Source organism: Jatropha curcas, chromosome 9, assembly GCF_041381405.1.
Source record: "Jatropha curcas cultivar XTBG-Jc1 chromosome 9, XTBG_Jcur_1.0, whole genome shotgun sequence".
NCBI lineage: Eukaryota > Viridiplantae > Streptophyta > Magnoliopsida > Malpighiales > Euphorbiaceae > Jatropha > Jatropha curcas.
The window spans coordinates 9,266,832-9,281,864 of record NC_143159.1 but is presented as its reverse complement, the minus strand read 5'-3'; the positions used below and the strand labels follow the sequence as shown (position 1 = coordinate 9,281,864).

Sequence of the window (15,033 nt, the reverse complement as noted above, 5' to 3'; positions counted from 1 at the left end):
AACCAATGAAATTAAAAAATTTTATTGAAACAATTGTATTTCTAACCATACACTTGAAAAAAAGAGATAAAGTCGAAACAATTTTTTAAAAAATTCTTAGTTTCATTGGTTTAGTTCATAAATGGAGCCATGGACCAAACTAACTATGTTTTTTTTAATATTTAAAAGGTATCAGGAGAATAATAAGAACACTAATTAAATTGTTAAGAGAATAGTGGAATATACTAAATCTTTTCAAAGGACATTGGTGAAGGCACTTTGCATCTGTCTCAAAGTTTATTACACTATACATATACACACATTACTTTTAGAAACCTAACATATGCTAAGATAAAGATTAAATTCATAATTATTACATCATACAAAACAAACATTAATTATTAGCTTAATAACAAATCTGAAGAAAACATCAAGTTAATAATTAGTTTAATAATAATATTTCTTGCTTATAATAGAAGCTTACGTCAAATCGTTAATGTCAAAGAACATAATCACTTCCCCAAAATGTAAATTTTTTTATTGTTAATATTATCTGAGTTATTAATTTATTATATGAATGCTATGCTACCATTAGTTTATTAGTATTAATTTTGAAAAAAAATATTTATTTATACCTAGTATATGGACTCATCCATATACTAAAACAATGGCCATTTGTCAATTAAAAAAATTATTATCATTTATTAGTATTTTGTCTTTTTCTTCGAGCCAACATGCTTATTCCAAATGTTTTTATTTTATTAATTTGATATGCATAATGCATACACCAAATTTCGATAAGTGTTACTTATTAATTGTTTCTCAATTGATTAAGCTTTCAATTTTAATTTTGATTTAAATTTCATTTTGATATAAACTTCAGTCTCATAATTAATTTGAATCTCACATAACTTAAGGAAATATAATTAATATGGTTAAATTATAATTTTTACTTATTTTTTCTAATAAACCTTTATATTATTAATTATTAAATGATTATAGTATTTTATTACAATTAAACTAGTCAAAATTATGCTGAAACTAATCGATATTTGACTTTTTTACTATAAAACTTAATGCAATAAAAATTAAGAATTAGTCTAATATTGATGGCAATAATAATAGCTTTGTTAATGAAAATTAAAAATACAGATTAAATAGAAATATAATAGAAAATTCAAAATTATTCTCTTCAATTAAAAAAAAGTATAATTATTATCGGAGACAATGAAAGTCTTCAATACAAAATAAGATTATTATCCAAGATAAATAATAAAAAAAGAAAGTAGTGTAAAAATTATTTAATGAATGGCATAAACTATTTGTAGATGAGATGAGATAAGATGACATTTTATGACATTGAATACATTGTGTATCTCCAATGTAACTATGAATTGTGGTTGATGTATTTTTATGATAGAAATTATGGATTGTGACGGGGCTGAATATGTATTTATTGATATTATATTTTAAAAATGGTTTTTTAATATACGAAAAAGAAATTAATTTTAGTGCAATAAAAAATTTAAGCGCAAATAAAAGAGAATGCATAAAGAAACATAAAAAATAAATAAATAAATAAATAGAAAAAAATAAAAAGCTGAGTCATAGACCCTCTGAAAATAAATAATATATCTTTATTTTGACACATCAGACTTACAAATTAAACAGATAATAATATTTAAAATATTTTTTATTTTTAACTTTCAATTTTTTTAAACGGGAGAAATAAGATAGCGCAGTAAGCGGTTGCATTGAAGATATTTTTAGAAAAATAACACTCCAGACATGGATAACAATCCAGACATGAAAAACACTCAGACATGCCACGTTTAGAATATACGTAAGCAATGGGTCCCAGATTCAGACATGTTTACACGTGTTAAATGACAGCTAGATAGGTTCTGTTTTCGTCGGTTGAAAGCGACGCACGCCACGTCTTACAATATCTAAAAGGTTAAAATTACAGTCACTGTCACTGACAAAAATGGCTTGGTTAAAAACCAATTGAAGCACTCCAACTCAACTTGGATTGTAAAAAGAGTAATGTGAAACAATACTTTTAATATGGGACCGGATATTAAACCGACTTAAACGAGTGGATACCAGTTGGATCGGATCAAGTCAATTCAACCGAATTTGTTTAGTTTTTAATTTTTTGTAATTTGGCTATAAAAATTTAATAAAATATATTCATAAATAATTTTGTTGAAAAGTAATAATGTAATTATAAATATATAATTATTCTCAAACTACTCATTATTTAATATTAATTTATGACCACTAATTTTTATATTATTTATTATCCACATCAAATATTATATTGTATATATAATATAATAATATACGTATCAAAATATAAATATAGTAATATTTAAATCATTCATAAATCACAAAGAAATTTAAAACTATTTGTGTGATAATTAAGTTATTTTTTTATTATTTTATTAAATAACATAAATAACTATTCATTATAAAATAAGAATTTTAAAAAAATTGGATACACCTTATTGAAGTTGATTTTTCAAAGAAAATTAGATTATTTATTTGTAATTTTTGGACCTATTATTTATGAAATTTAGTGAATTTCAAGGTATGAGTTTTTAAGAGGAAAAATTTATAGGTCCCAAAATTTAAATCTATGACCTTTTGAAGAAGTATTTTTATGCTTTATCCATTTGATCCATTTAGTTTATAGAAAAAAATTTAATTTTTTTTATTTAAAATTAAAGCTATCCGGTTTGTAGTAAAACATCATATCATACTGAACCAGACCATAAATTATTTTTGAGTTATTGTTGCAAATAAAAAAAATATATATTTTTACCCTTTCTTAAGTATAGCTTTTTATTATTGAGTAAATAAAAAATAATAAAAAAAAAATTTCAAATATCGTTTGAATATAAAATTATATTCACATTTAATAAGTACAATATTTATATTTACCGATATAGAAATATGATATTTGAAACGTGAAACTAAAACAATTAAGAAGTTATTTATTTATTTTTTATTATAGCTATATTATTAATAAAAAAAATAATAATTAGGTGTTTTTTATTTTTAACATATAGATATAATGAAAAAAAATTATATATTATTAATTTAATTTTTATGCCATACTTTGTGATTTTTTTAGTAAGTTAAGCAAATTTACTTATTTAATTATTAATTATTAATTTTTTATTTTAAAATTTTAATCTATGCAACATAAATTGAATAAATTAATGATGTTTAAATTTCATGATGTCTAAAAAGTTATGAAATATTTTTTAGTTTGCAATTGAGAATGCTATTGGTATAAAAAGTTAGAAATTGGTATGAAATTGATAGAAAGGTCAAGATTAGCCATAGAACTGTGTGCAAATTTCAAAGAGCTTCACAAAAAGTAAATTTAATTTGGGCACGTCCATTAATTAACATACACATATTGGATAAAATTTTATGGTACTGCAAACTTTTTTAAAGACTTTATTATATTTTAAAGTTATGAATTTTGGTAATATTGTATATTTCTTCACACTAACATTAATATTCTTTTGATGTTTTAATTTTTATATGTAAAATATTAATTTAATGCAAATAATATAATTTTTGCAATAATAATTTTCACATTTTTTAATTATTCAATAAGTACTTAATCAATCTAATTTTATAAACTTAAGCGTTTTATATAATAATATTAAAAGTTAAAGTGTTTATAGGTGCAATTTTGTAAGTTAATATGTTTTTTTACGTAAAGTATAATAAATGTGAGTTTATGCATTTGGCCTTGATTGAAATGTGATATAAAGTTATATAACTAAAGTCCATATTAAATAATAAATTTGATCAAAAGTAACTTAATTTAATTTCAATTTGAGTATCTTAATTTAATTTAATATCAAATGTATCCAAGTATGACTTAATTTAATTTCAAATGGGATGTCTTTATTTAATTTAACTTCAAGTGTAACCAAGTGCAACTTAATTTAATTTTCAATTAGAGTCTCTTAATTTTTATCTACTTCTAAGTATGACTTAATCAAATGTTGTCAAATGTGACTTAATCAATTGGTAACTTAATTTAATTTCAATTTAGGTATCTTAATTTAATTTAATTTACATTTATGAGCAAATGTTACTTAATTAACTCAGAATTAATCTAATTCCAATTTGAGTGTCTTAATTTAACTTAATTCAATCCATGCATAACCAAATGCGACTGAATCAAGTATGACTTGATTTAATTCAAATTAGAGTGTCTTAATTTCAAACATGACTTAATTAGTTGTAACTTAATCTAATTTCAATTTGGATTTCTTAATTTAATTTGATCAAATATTACGCTTTTTACTATCATTTTCATCAAACATTAAAGAGAATAATGTTTCATAATTTGCTTCCTCAAACTATGAACATTAGTGTAAATGCTAAGTCATTGAAAACTATTATAAATAATAGATATACTATTCTGATCTTAGTTAAAACACTAAATATTACATAAAAGCTATTACCGAATATTACCTTAATAGATTGTGATTTGATTTATTTCCAACTTGGAAGTCTTAATTTAATTTAATTCCACATATGACTAAGTGTGACCTAATCTAAGTTACATTTGGGTGTCTTATATTAGTGTTAGGATATGCCTTAACCCATATCTCAATGTGTATGTTTGTAAACATTTCCTCTTTTATGCAATAAAATTATACATTTTTAATGAATGTGTTTATTATATTAAACATATAAGTCTTAAGCAAATTATTAGAGAATCTATTCACAAGACGATGTGCATATGAATGACAGATTCACTACTACATATACTTTAAATAGTTCATGGTCATAAGACATGTTGTTGGGCACGACTAATCCAGAACCTCTATCGGTTTTCCATGATTAGTATGAGATGCTGATGATTATGGAAATAGTGAGTCTCACACTGTTTGATTGGAAGAGAATCAGAATGCAAATACGATGATCTCACATGGAGGTTTACTACTTGTCAATAATTTATCATCCTAGTCATCAGTCTTTGGACCAAGGTAATACAATGATCTCACATATAGGTGATTAGGATTTGATACTGCTTTCATACATATGCTATGTATGTGTATGTGGACGTTGCTGATCGTAGTCAATCATATAGGGGAGATATATATATATTTAGCCAAGATGAGATTTGTTATCTCGTGTAAACAATTATCATTACCTGATATATGTTTGCTTATAAATAAAAATAACAAAAAAATATTTTTAGTGGAAAACAATTATCTTTGCATATTTCTCTTTTGACATATGTGATGACATTTGTCTAGCTTTTGTGTTGCTTGTTTCCACTTAATAATAATTAATTGACATGCAAATTTGATATGAGATATAAAAAAAGACGTAATAGTTTGGACATGCTTTGTTATTATTACTTTCTTTCATCTTTTTATTGTTTTTTGGTAAGTGTTACTAAATAACAAACAATAATGATTGAAAGACCATTGCTAGGTTTTTTTTTATATATATAATTAATTACTTTAGGTAGTTATTGCTTCCTTGATTTTATTGAGCTTCGTTTAAAGTATATTTTGTAGGATTTTAATTAAGAATTAACCAGTTATGCAAACAATTTGAAGCTGAAAAAGACAAGAAAAAGAGATATAATCTCAAGAGACAATACGGTTCTGTTATCCAATTTTAACCGTTATAGTATATGTTAGTTGTTGTAGTAGTTATCAACTGTTTTACTAGCTGTTAATGGTTAGATACTAGTTGTTAGTTGTTTTTATAGCGGTTTAAAATAAAAGTGTTTGGTAAAAATAAGTGTTTGATTGACTGTTTAATATATAAAAAAAAGATAATATCATAGAGAACAAAACAAAGAGAAGTGATGAGCATAAATTTGATAAAAAATTTATAAAACGCTAAACATCAACGAAGATAATGTTTTATGAAATACTACCTCAAACTTTAAACGTTTAAAATAAATGTGATATTACCGAACACAATAATTAATTAAAATAATATTTTAATATAATCAAAATACTAAACACTATTTCAAACGCTCTAGAATAGAAATAGCACGATTTGCCCGTGTTATATTGCGCCCCCCTATTAGTGAAATTCATGGATTTTTATTTGGGCTGTATTTAATTATTTAGCCCATATCATGTGCTGAGATTTGGACTTGTAGCTGCATGTATGTTTGTATTCAACCACGTACATAATTGTCTTATTTGAATTTCTATTCTATTTGGACACTTTTGACTCCTAATTTGGGAAGGAATTGGTGATTCAATGCTTTCCAAATGCGATTTGATTTCTTTCTCAACTGAGAAAAATTATTTTTTCTAATGAGATTCAAAGAAGCGTAGAATATTGATATTTATATAAAGGGAATTATATCATAAGAGAAGATATTCCATAATCTTTATACTTTTACTTTCTATATCGCTTTTTCTTTTTAAAGACTTCAAACAAGATTTTTATAGAGTTAAGATTCAAAGAAGCAATTCAAATCAAGCCAAGCGTCTATAAAGTTTTTCTTCTTAAACTTTATTTGTAGTTATTCTCATCATGTTTATTTTTACAAGTTTGTTTGGGTTTAATTTCTTTATAATGTTGAACTAGTAAATTTTGTTGCTAGAAATTTAATATAGCTTAATTCGATTTCCAATTTATGATATTAGATTTGATTTTTTTATGATAAAGTTTATTATTGTGTTTAATATTTTCAATCTTAGTTATTTTTTTAGATTGATTTATTTCAATAATTGCTATCGGAAGAAAGAAAGTTTATTCATAAGAAAAAAAAAATGAAAACAATAACTTAATGCAAGAGTTAAGATTTGACTTTTCAGAGTATTTTTCTTAAATAATCATTGATTTTAATGATTTAATTCGTATTTGATTATAGCTATCGAGAAATAGGTAATGAGTTGAAATAAAATAATTAATAAATTTGAGAAAGATTATTAATAAATTTAGGATTATTTCTTTTCTCGTGAAGAATTAATTTGATTATTAAACTAATGAAATAATTTGAAGGACTGATAGTAGAGATGCTTAGCTGCAGAAACCTAGCATATTGAGAAATTTGAAGGCCATGAATAATTAAAAGGTAAAACTTTCAGCTTTTGGGTAAAAAAAAAAAAAAAAAAAATCAAGCCTCAAAAAATCCCAAATGGTATTTTTATAGTTGGAGATAGCTACAACCGTAGGGTTTTTTTTTTTTTATTATTATTATTATTTTTGAAAGAGCTACAATGGTAGTTCGTAACGCGAAGATGAAGCCATTTCATGTAGGTGTGCAATCTTCTGATATAAAGATTGGTATGTCATTTGACCATGGGTATCATTTGATTCACGTAATAGTATAGAATAGCATGATTTTTGAAACATTTATGCATAATAGGTTTATATTGAATAATGATTCTTAGTTTTGATTCATGTACTCTCCCAGATCGAAATTCTGAATACACAATAACTTATGTTATGAATTAATTCTATGGAGCTGAAGAATATTTTCTCCCTCCCGTTAAGTTGGATAGTTTTTTATTTTTTTATTTTCATTTCAGATGATGCTTTTAAAAAATCAAAATAACATTAATTATTTTATTTCAATGTTATCATTGTCTAAATATTTGCAGTAAACTTCATAGGCTTAATATACATTTATACCCCGAACTTTGGAGTTTGTTGCACTTATGCTCTAATTTGAATTTTGTGACAGCCGTATCCTAAAATAAAAGGTTGAGAGTATTTACACTCCACAATTAAATTAATAGTTGACTTTGCAATAAAAAATATATTTTCATGAGACCATAACTGGGCTCGGGTTAATTTAACTAGAATTTAAATCCAAACTCGAAATATTACTTGTAAGGAGGAAAAAAAAAATTCTAATTTAAAATAGCTATCATCTATCACTTGAAGACATAATTGATTATTGCAAAATTTTGCTTTCATAGAAAGCAGTTAATTCATAGAAAGCATTTCGAGTTCGAACATTGACTTCAAAATTGGTATGTTGATTTTTTTTCATTTTAATTCTTATATGTTTATATATATTGATAGACATATATGGTATTATGTATTAATTTATATATTTATTGTACGTGAGAAGGATAGTTGAAAATAAATATTAAAAAAACAAAAATTTTAATAATTTGATAATCCTAGGATTTGATGAATTTGGAATGATTTATGCATATTTAGAATTTATGTTGTAACTAACATTAGCCCGTGCACCTCCATTATTTTTACAATATACATATATTAATATTATTTAAACTAAAAAATCTATTTAATTAGTTTTGTTTTATAATTTGAACCAACCAGCAACATCGAAAGGTAATGATGTTAGTGGTGATATTTCTCATTATTCACAAATAAAAAATGGATTTTGCATTAGGCTACGTGAAAATATATTTTTTATTACAAATCAATCCTTAATTTAATTTTAGGGTGTAAACACTCTTAACTTTCTCTTTTAGAGTGTGGTTATCGTAAAGTTTAAATGAATATTAAATGAGTATTAATTAAGGTGAAATTATATGGCGGTCATAATAAGTTGAAATTACACTAAACCACAAAGGTCGAAATGGAATAGCATGGTACGCCAACTTGATTATGAGATGAACTTCATTTTTAATATTTTATCACATAATGAATTTGTTGTTGAATATGTATTAAGTAGGGGGAAAAAAAATACTTTTGATAACATAATTAAGAACATAAATATTTATGGAGGTGAAATTAAATTCTAGGTAAACTTTATCAATAAGGCAATCGTGGAGCTAATAGTTGGATTCACAACCCATCCTATCTTCCCCACTCGTGTGCAAGGAATAAGAAGGTGGTTTAATGATACCTAAAGTACAATTTCATAAGAAAAAATCAAAACCCTAAATCCAAATTATAAAATAAAATGAAACAAAAGCGAAAAAAGTGTTAGATAAAATGTTGGCTTCAAATGATGACCAATCATGAAATAAAGAAAAAGGTAAGAGCCTCTCCATTGCCAATTGGATCTTAATATATAGTTAGTGGTGAAGAAAACTATGCAAGATAGTTGCATTTCATTATGATCAATGAGACATGAAATCATTTTTTTTAAAAAATAAAATTTCATATTCTTCTACTAATTTTTTAATTTTTGGGGGCAAAAGCTAAACTTTTTAGTGCTTGCATTAAGAATGTTTGACACGTGGTGGATTGAGTAAAAGTGTGGATACATGTGGTTGGGTTATTATCATCCCTTATAGATAATTAAAAAATTAGGCCAATTTGATTAATATACCTCAAATTCAATTAATAGAAACCATTATTAATGATCGTCCAATACCTAATTACCTAAACTAAGAGCCTACCATGCATGCACATTAGTGTTCCTGGACAAGGTTTTTGCCTTTTTGGGCAGGGTGATTGGTAATGGCCTCCAAAATCTGGTTCGTCATGGACTAGACTAATGAAGCCCATAATGTCTATTGGGCTCTTTAGGTCCTTGAGGAGAATATAATTATATAAAGACTTCTCGTCGTAGAACATTTATCGTACTACGACCACGTTTAATTCCCGAAATAACATTAAAAATAGAGAAAACAAAATAATTATTCTATATAAATAGTTTTGTATAGAAAATTTAGTTTAAAATTAGATTTGAAATAAGATTCTATATAAATAATTACTGCACTTTGGAAATCTGTGCGTTGTCTCCCAAATCCAAATAACATTCGAATCCTTTTATGGAGAGCTATGGTCTAGCTCATGGTTTAGCTAGGAACGCTCTTAAAATTTTCTTTCTCTGTTGTAATTTTTATTCCAAGCAGAGTTGGCTGAAGAAATACTTATCTGTGTAGCCTTTTAGTTTTAATTCATAATTTCTAACTTCTGATAAATAATTAAAAAATTAATAAAGTAATACTAATAGTGATATCTTTGGTGTTATTTTATTAATTAATTGCTCATTTACTATGGTGATTCAGATAATAATGATTTTGGTCTTTCAATTTAAATAATTAAAAAGAAATTCACTAATAAAGGGTTATTTCATAAAAAAAAAAATCACTAATACAAGGTTGAAAAGAGTGGTAAAACGTAAGATGACATCACGTGGGGCTTTTTCACATGTTTTCTTTTTTTTTTTTTTTTTTTTTGCAGATTAATCATAAATATCTAAATTGGTGCGTGATGAATGATTAGATGTAAGAAAGAGATGATTAAGTGGTGTCAGATACAACAATATCTCACCTTTTATGAGTTTATCTCTATCCACCTCACTTTTCATTTCCATCTGCATATCTGATTTCCGACATGAGCCATGATTGCAAACATGTCTTGGGCCTATGTCATTGGAAAAGCTATACAAATAATTGCACAACTCTTATGGAAAATGTATGTAGATTATATAAATTAGCTTCTTTTTTTTTCTTTTTTTTTCTTTCTTTCTTTCTTTTTTTTTTTTTTTTTTTTATAAAATTGTTTCGCTATTAAAAAGGAGTTATTATATTCTTAATCCATAGCTATACGTTGCTATCTAATCTTCATGTGCGTAAGAAAGTAGAGATACATATCAAGTAACTTTGGGCGTTAGGTTTGTGAATTGAGGCTGTAATTCTATATAATTAATTAATAACCTCAACTAATGTTATAACAAATAAATAGTGTCAATTTTGTGTGGACCAAATTCCATCAACCTTTATGTTTGAGCAAGTTAACAGCGATTCAGTGTACAAAACACTTTACATGACTGACACTCGATTAAAGAAATTTTTTAATTTATCTATGAGTAATTCGACACTCTTATTTTTTCCTTAATCGAGGTTGAGAAATTGATCCTTATGGATGGAGCAATGGACCGACCCGATACGAGCAAGATTTAATTTTAATTCAATAGGGTAGGAATACCAATGTTAATGAAAAAATAAATAAAATTTTTAATCTATTTAAAAAAAAAAAACAAAAGAGGGAATTTTCTTGATTCTAAAAACAGACTTTAATTGGCAAAAAAGAAGTAAAATAAGAACACTACATTATAAAACAAATTCTACCCTTCTAAAATTCAAGAGAGAGGAAGCTTTCACTTTGTAGAAAATCAAGATTAAAGACAGTTCATTTCTTTTTTTTTTAATAAATTTCAAAAAGAGGTAGTAAAGACACAATAGTATCATCAATTAATAGACCTAATCAAAATCTGTTCCCTAACATTTTGGGCATCTAATATCTTAACAAGATAATTAAGGTTAGGTTGAGGAAGTCAATACAGTAGTTTTCACCAATAAATATAAAATGAAATAGGTCAAATTGCAAAATATAATTTATTGAAAATAATTAAACTCATAGAAACATATCCAAAATTAACATTATTTTATAATTAGATACATAAAAAGAGAACCAGACAGTATATATGATCTGGTTTAGTAAAGGATTCTCAATATTCCAGTTTAGGGTAATTAAACAACATGGATATCGTGAAACCATTACACACAGCACACAAAATAGATATATAATTATATTTAATTAAAAGAGATGGTGGTGTTTCTTTCCATGAGCTTCCTCATCTTCCTTTTTGGCTTCTTTCTTCTCATGATGCTCATGCAAGACAAATCCTCCGGCTCCCACGGCAGCCGTCGCCGCGATCTCCTCCTTTAATTTATGGCTGTGGCCATGCTCTGGGTCTTTTTTAGCCTCATGCTTCTCATGCTGCATATCAGTAGATAAATATAAATCTCCCCATTACTTAAAAAGAAACAGAATTAAATTTTTTTTTCTCAATAAAAATATTAAAATAAATAGTGAGCACTATGAATTGCACAACTGGGTTTTTATATAATAAAATATTAGTAAATATAAAAGAAAAACTCTTTTTAAGCCATGGTTAACATTAATTTGATTTAATTACCAAAGCGTAAGCGCCGGCAGCAGCCGCGCCTAGCTCGCCGAGGTGCTCAAGATGCTTGTGGTGTTTCTCCTCCTTCTTGTGGTCAACTTCTCCTCCTCCTTCGCCTTCCTTGTGGTGGTGGAAGAGGTGGTGGTGCTGTTTCTCTTCTGCCATGGTGGTGGACCGATGGTTAGTGTGTCTTTGTTGCAATGTGGAAATTCAGTTTGGAGAAATGGGGCTATTTATGGCTGTTGGAAGCGAAATTGACGGAGTATATTTTTTTATTTTTTATTTTTTGTTTTTCAATTAGTGAGCTGTATATGATTGTCAGAAATTAATAGGAACCCTTTTATTATACTAATATAATACTTATCTATATATCATCTACTTTTCCACGTCCCCACATATAATTATATAAATATTATCCAATTAATTATATAATTAGTAACTGTCTCCTAAGACAATAATGACATAATTTTTAGAAAATAATATGAATTAGTATTATTTTATTTTTTTAATTTTCAACGAGTAGCTCTATGCCTATTTTTAGAGTACGAAATTGATCTCATTTTAGTGATTATGACAATCTCTCTCCCTATTAATGTGTGTGCATAGATGTATGTGTGAGATTAGTAAAGAGAGGGAACGTTTAGACCGGAAAAAAAATAATCATGCTAAATTTTTTTATTGGAAAAAAAATTTTAAGATTTTAATTTTATTGGATAAAAAAATAAAGAAAATTGTATTTGATTAATCATATTGATTTCCTGTTTAAATCTAAATTTTATTGATTAATTAATATGTTAATAAAATAAAAAATATTTAACAAAATGACAAACATTAATTAATTATAAATATTAATTTAATTAGGAATTTCAAGAGAAAATTAAAAAATTAACAAGAAAAATATTTAATTTTCTTTTAAAAACTATGAATAAATTGCAAAATAGATCCGTAACAAAATCCTAAAATTCTATTTTAATGTTTAATAACATATATCAATAATATTACATTAACTCAGTATTTTTTTTAAGAAGGAATAAACTTTGTGTTTATAAGTTTTTTATTTTAATCATCCGATATCCGAAATTCAGTTCTCGAACAATTCGGAATCGCATCGGGCAAGCCCACAAAAAGGCAAAACGCTCATTTTCGAGTGTTTAAAAGGACTACATACTTAGGGTTCGAATTCAAAACTTCTAGTTAAAGGAGAAGGGATCCATGCCATCCCATTTCACCCCCTTGAGATGTTTTTATGTTTTCTTTTATGGAATATTCCGTTCTGATATTGTCCTATTTTATTATTCACAATCATATTAAACTCAAAATGTTAATATTAATTTGCTTTTCACATTAATATTAAACTAAATAATACTATAATATTAATTTGCTAATAATATATTGTACTCTTATGGAAATTTCATCATATCTTACTTAGAAATTATAATTATAAGTCAATTAAATAATCTAAAACAAGTAATGTAATTTGATTAATTATATTGATTTTTATTTGAATTTAATTCTATTGGATAAAAATAAAATAAAAAATCTTTAATAGTGTATAGAATAATTGTAAAATTTAATAAAGTGAAAATTATAATACAATCCTTAATTGAAAAGTTTTACACTAATTAAGTTTTTTATTTACAATATAAATATAACTAATGAAATAATATTAAAGTGTTCTTAAAATCCTTTTTATTTTTGATTATATTTATTAAAGTTTTATATAAAAGAGCATAAAGTATGGAAGATTATTAAACATTTTATATATAATATAAAACTATGATATAATATGTAATATTAGGAACACATATGACATGTTTTAAAGACATTTTTTTTCTTAAAAAAAGTGACCATAAACTTAATTATATGCTTACAGACTTTTAACGAAAATTGAAAAAAAAAACAAAATTATAAATGATGCTCTAATACAATAATTAATATATCAATTATATCTATAATATAAATTAGAAACTTTATAAACCAAGTCAAGATAACCCTCTGTCATGACCCATTTCCATGGGCCGGACCGGCACTAGGGCCCAGGTAAGCTTAAGGTCCCCGAGGCCCGTAGTAAGCCTGAATCACTAAAATCTATTATTTCAATATATATTTCAAACATTCAGCCTATATTAATATGAAAAATATACCTCAAAATTTTTATTATATCTCGGCCCAATTTATCATCTTCAACGTTTCACAGTTCGAGCCCATCTACAATACAACACATTTTTAATATGGGCTAACAGAATTACTTCATTTGTATTACTACACGACTAGATGTATGTAAATTCTACAACTGCGGAGTCACTAACTGTTTGTTATACATAGTTTCTTATACATATAATTACATAGCAATATAATTAAACTTCTTTATAACCCTGCGGCGAAGAAACATAGCTTAAGCCGAATTAAAGAGAAACTTACTTCCTGAAAAATTTAAACAAGACATGTGAGTTTTCTAAGGAGTAATAATTATTGCATAACACACGCAGTCACACAAATGTGTACACATTTTAATCTAGTCATCCGATTAGTTATATGCTCACGCAGCCAGTCACACAAATAGCATATCACCAGCACTCACAACTATCATCACCTTCATGTAATCATATCACGTGGAAATTAGTCAGTGGCGCCACCTGAAACCCCAACGAGCCGTCCTCACACATGGCTCGCCCTCTCATACATGTGCACCAGGGAGCCGATCCCCCATACGGCCAACTGGTCTAATCCTCACTGACTAGTCCTCTCATTATTTTTCCACTCTCTCGTTCTTTTCCATACCAACAGGAGGCAACTCGGTGGTCTCCATCCAATCTAGATCATCAAGCGCTCACAACAGGAGGCCACCCTGCGGGCTACAATCAAATCTAGATTATCAGGTGCGCAACAACAAGAAGCCATCCTGTGAATTTCCATATAATCTATATCATCAGGTGCACAAGGGGGCGCCGATCTCCCATTTTCCCGGCCGACGGTCAAATATCATATCATATTCAGGATCCATATCACAGACCGTCCTCACAAACCCATGGTGGTCCACTCCATCCCAATTCCACACAAACAAAGCATAGCATTATCACAACACAATTAATCAAGTATTGCAATTAAATGCAGACATATTGACCAATTAAACATCGAAATGCAATGCACAATTAGACAATCATACTCAAATGCAAATAAATAAATAAATAATA

General features: G+C 26.4%; 1 protein-coding gene across 1 annotated transcript; it reads right to left on the bottom strand.

The window, feature by feature from the left end:
• Positions 1–11,253: 11,253 nt before the first annotated feature.
• On the bottom strand, positions 11,254–12,056 carry LOC105640929 (abscisic stress-ripening protein 3). Its single transcript, XM_012225339.4, has 2 exons — positions 11,852–12,056; positions 11,254–11,652 (listed from the first exon to the last, which is right to left on the bottom strand). The coding sequence occupies exons 1-2, from the start codon at positions 12,002–12,004 to the stop codon at positions 11,470–11,472; spliced, it is 336 nt and encodes a 111-aa protein (XP_012080729.1). The 5' UTR covers positions 12,005–12,056; the 3' UTR covers positions 11,254–11,469.
• Positions 12,057–15,033: the final 2,977 nt, after the last annotated feature.

Excerpts from the sequence above, each read along its gene's own strand:
- LOC105640929 (XM_012225339.4), bottom strand. The coding sequence starts at position 12,004 with ATGGCAGAAGAGAAACAGCACCACCACCTCTTCCACCACCACAAGGAA. Across the intron at positions 11,653-11,851 it reads CTGCCGGCGCTTACGCTTTG|CATGAGAAGCATGAGGCTAA; the intron begins GTAATTAAATCA and ends ACTGATATGCAG.